The following is a 5,234-nucleotide window of genomic DNA, read 5'->3' as shown; positions in this document are numbered from 1 at the left end:
AATTTTTTTTTTTTTTTTTTTTTTTTTTTTTTTTTTTTTTTTTTTTTTTTTTTTTTTTTTTTTTTTTTTGGAAATAAAAATTTTAATGCACAAATTAATATTATACTTCAATTTTATGTATGGTTACAATATTATTATATATATATATTGAACACATATATATTATTCATTTATTATATATTTATTATATATATATATATATATTTATAATTATTAAATAAACTTTATGTAATTTTAATATATTTTTTTTTCTTTTTTTTTGTAATATATTACACTATTATATAAAATATATATATATATATATATATATATATATATATATATATATATATGTATATATAAATATTATTTATATATATATATATTATATGTATTGATTCGTTTTATTACATATTTTGATAGTTATATAATATTTATAATTATTATAACCTTTTGATATATTTCCATTTTTTTATTTCTTTGTTTACCTTTGTCTACGTTCCTTTTTTTATTTTTATTTATTTTTTTTTTTTTTGTGTGTGTTTGTTTGTTGTCCTTCAACATGCAGGAATTTATTATGAATATTCTTAGTAAAGAAAAAATTGGGAAAATAGAAAAATTAAAAAATGATGGGAATGAATTATATCGAAATAAAAAATATAAGGAGGCTTTATGTATATATGATAATGCTGTTTGTGAGTTTTGTGGAGGTTCAGGTGATAGTTTAAAAATTAAGGAAATGGTGAAAGAATTTTCAAAAAATGATGAGAGTAATAATATAAATAAATTATCAGATGATAATAATAATATGATTGATGAAAATAATAAGAAATGTGATTTTTCTTATATATATGAAATTCAAAATTTATTTATAAAAATATGCCATAATATATCATTATGTTATTATTTCTTAGAAGATTTTGAAAAATCTATTGAATATTGTTTATATATTAATGAAATGAATAATAATCATTATAAAAGTTACCACACGCTTGGGTTGTGTTATGAGAAATTAAAAGATTATCAAAAGAGTATACATTATTTTGATAGGTGTAAAATAGTACTTTTAAAAAATCAAAACAATAAAAATAAAGACAATAATAATAAAAGTGAAATTAATCGAATTAATGAAAAGTTACGTGATATTATGAAAATTATAGATCAAAATAAAAATGATCCATATAAAAATATAAGCAACATTAAAAAATATCTTCTTGATGAAAATACAAATAATATAAATGACATTGAAGAAAATAATAAAAAAATTAAATTGTTACATTCTATTTATAATCAAAAGTTTTATATACTACTTAAGGAAAATATTTTTTTATTTCTTTTTGATTTTATTAAAAAAAATGATCACATATTAAACTATGACGATTGCAATAATAATAATAATAATAATAATATTTTATATAGTCATAATATTAATTGTTTATTATTAGAAAAAACAGCCATTTATGTTATTTATAAAATATTATCCAAATTAGATAATGAACATATTATTATTGAAAATTCCAAAGATGAGAACTATAATAAAAATCGTAATATATGTATTAACAAATTAAATAATTCAAAGCTTCAATATTATTATGATATAGATTATATTAAAATGATTTTATCATTTAATGAATATTTTACAAAAGATTGGATATATAATTATATAAAAAAACAAATCAATATATTAGAAAATTTAAAGTTTTCAAAAGATGAAACCTTATATAAAGAACATGTAGACATTTTAAGCTATATCATAAATATTATGAAATATGTCTATGTTATAAATAATGATTATATTTTAAATATTATTAATTCCTATTATTTAAATAGCGACAATTCTAATATTAATAACTCTGGTATTAATGCTCTTACATTCTTATGTAAAAAAAAACAATTTTTAACACAAAATTGTAAGGATAATAGGAAAAAAAAAAATGATTTATTAGAAATGCTTAAAAAAGAAAATTATTTAAATATACAAAATAATATACAAAATAATATACAAAATAATAATAATAATAATTATTTTTATAAGAACGAATTTATTGAATTTCACTTTTCGGACTCTCATAAATATCCATTGTGTATCAATTCCGAAATCAAAAAAATTATACAAAATGTTATTGGTATGTATGAACACTTTTCTAGTAGTATAGAATATACCTTAATTTTAATTTTTACTTTATTACATGACCCACAAAGACCTAAGGAAAAAGACATAGAAATGAATGATGTAATTTATGATTGTATAGATAATTATTTTCATCATAATGAAAATATTTTGATAGAATGGTTTGTATGTATTAAATGTCTTTTTTTAGTAGATAAAAATATTATATTAAATTATTTAATAGGAAAAACAGAATATATTGTAAAAATCTTACATTTTATTACGAACTGTATAGGAAGAAAAACTAAAGAAGAATTATCCATATATATCGATGTCTTATTACTTTTATTGAATATATCAGAAATACGTTTTATGTTTACTAATTATATTGATATGTATATAAATATAATGAAATCTTTAAATTATGATCAATGCTTTTTGAAACTTTTACTAGGTACATTTAAATTATACATGCACAACATAGACTTTAAACAACAAATTCAAGATAATGTAGATTTGTTCTTTTATGCGAAAGAAATATTAAAGCAATTCTTATTAACATATGATAATGATGCGGACGGAAAAAATAACACGAATAATGATAAAAGAGAAGAAAATGAGGAACAGACAAGCCATTTGAATTATTCTAATTTAAATTCGTACACATGCTGTGTGAAAAAATGTGATGAAAATGATACAATGAAAAAAGATATTATAAACCAAAAGAAAGATGAAAAGAATAAGAAACATTGTGAACTTGTAGATAAGAAAAAAAAAGATCATAAATATATTCATTCGTATATGAGTTGTGAAAAAACGTTAAAAGATTTAATAGAAATGTTATTTTATTTAAGTTTGCATATTGAATTTAAAAAACAATTATTAGAGGAAAAAAATAATTATATTTTATTCTTCTTAATAAAAGTTGGACATGATATAAATAAAAAGAAATTAGATAACACATATAAATATATATATTGCAACACTATAAATAATTTAATTTTAACAAAAAATGATGAAAAAATAAAAAGAAGAGAAATTAATAAAACTAATTTATCAAATTTTGATAATGAACAAATAGAAGCTTTAGAACAATTTTATGATAAATTACCAAAAGAAGCTAGACCTAAAACAGATCCATTATATGATTATGGAGATGAAGAAACTAGTAACAAATTAATTGACTTATTATTATATAATGAAAAATATCAAATGAACCATATTAATGATAAAAATAAAAAAAAAAATAATAATAATAATAATAATAATAATAATAATAATACTAAGAATAATAGTAACTTATCTCCTTTGTCATCTAAATGTTCTTATACAAATGGTACCATTATCAATATTATATATAACTTTATTAATAGCAACTTTTTTACAACAAATATAGCTGAATCTGTATGTGAAATAATTTCTAAATTTGTTAAAAATACAAATAATATTGGTATAGTTCTAGTTAATAATGGATTAAAAACTTTATTATTAGCATCTAAGCATATAACAAATAAAAAGAATTGTGCTTTAGCATTAAGTGAAATATTTATTTATACAAACCCAAAACTTATTCATTTTTATGAAGCATATGATTCTTTACCTTTATTAATTGAACAACTAAAGAGTGATGAAGAATTATTAATCTTTAAAACGTTAATGGCAATAACTAATATTTTAACTATTGATGAAAATGTAGCAATAAAAGCTATGCAATTAAATTTATGGTATAAATGTTTTGATATTCTTTCAACAGAAAATGAATACATAAAATCTGCTAGCTTAGAATGTATATGCAATTTATGTTCCCAATCACATGTACATCAATATATTTATGATAAATATCAAACAATTATGAAATCAAAAAATGAATCAGATAAAGATATTTTATTTGTTGATATACAAATAATTTATTCATTTACCATGGAATATCAAAATTATAAATGTGTTTTTGCAGCAACTGGAGCTTTAGGCATGTTGTCATCTGATTTGCGTTTGCCATATTATTTAGTTAGAACTAAAGGGATTGATCATATTTTCTCATCTTTCAATAATACCACCGACCAAAATATTTTATTACGTATTTTAACATTTTTCAACAATATAATGACGTGTGATGATATACCGGATGATATATTAAAGAAAATAAAGACTTATGTGGAGCAAAAGAAGGATTTAAATGAAGAGAATACTCAAATGGCAAATTTTATACTCCAGTAGAAATATATATATATATATATATATATATATATTACGTGTTTTTATATATTTATATTTTCACGAGAAATTATAGTAAAAAAAATTATAAGCTGTTTACTTTTTCTCAGTAAATTAAATGTACATAAGGGAGGAACTATATATATTATATTTGTTTCTTTTTAGTTATTATTTTTTTTTTTTTTGCTTTTTTTGTTAAGATTATATGTTTGCATTTACATTGAAAATATTTTTACAACATAATTTATATATATATATGTATATATAAACAAAAATATATGTAATTTAAAAAAAGAAAATACCATATAAATACTTTCATTATCATTATACAAAACATTTATTTATGTGAATATAAAAAGCTCAACGATAATATGATAGTTATTTTATTTATTTCATTTATTTTTTAAATATAATTGACAAATCGAAACTGCATATACATCCAAAATTGAGTAGACGTTGCAAAATTGTAATATGTCACTGTTTCTATATTTTTTTGTCTTTTTTTATTAACACTTTGGTTGTTTTTATTATACATAGATGACCATAAAGTAAGAAAAAACGAATTAACAAATATTTTAAAATAAATAAATTAAAAAATACCATTTGTAGTATGTTAAATGTGTATATTTCTTATATATATATATATATATATATATATATATATATATATATTTATATGTATATTTTTATATATGTTTCTTTTTTGAATGTTATCCATTCAAGGTTATTTAATATATCATATAGTTAAATTGCAAAAGGATCATTTATTTTTATGAAATAAAAATGGTCATTCCCTTTAAAAAAAAAAAAAAAAAAAAAAAAAAAAAAAAAAAAATAATAAAAAAACAAAAAAAAAAAAATTAAAAAAAAATTATAATTTTTTTAATATTATAAAATAAAAAAAAAAAAAAAAAAATAAAAAATAATTTTA

The 5,234-nt window shown here is 17.9% G+C and overlaps 1 protein-coding gene across 1 annotated transcript; it reads left to right on the top strand.

Annotated features, from left to right (window-relative positions):
* Positions 1 to 541: 541 nt before the first annotated feature.
* On the top strand, positions 542 to 4,306 carry PRSY57_1419500 (tetratricopeptide repeat family protein, putative; the record flags this gene model as incomplete). Its single annotated transcript, XM_012909807.2, has 1 exon — positions 542 to 4,306. The coding sequence occupies one exon, from the start codon at positions 542 to 544 to the stop codon at positions 4,304 to 4,306; it is 3,765 nt and encodes a 1,254-aa protein (XP_012765261.2).
* Between the last annotated feature and the right edge of the window lie 928 nt (positions 4,307 to 5,234).

The sequence above is a fragment of the Plasmodium reichenowi genome, chromosome 14 (genome assembly GCF_001601855.1).
Source record: "Plasmodium reichenowi strain SY57 chromosome 14, whole genome shotgun sequence".
NCBI classification, from domain to species: Eukaryota; Apicomplexa; class Aconoidasida; order Haemosporida; family Plasmodiidae; genus Plasmodium; species Plasmodium reichenowi.
The sequence above is the reverse complement of the archived record's forward strand: the minus strand, read 5'-3'. Positions and strand labels throughout refer to the sequence as shown.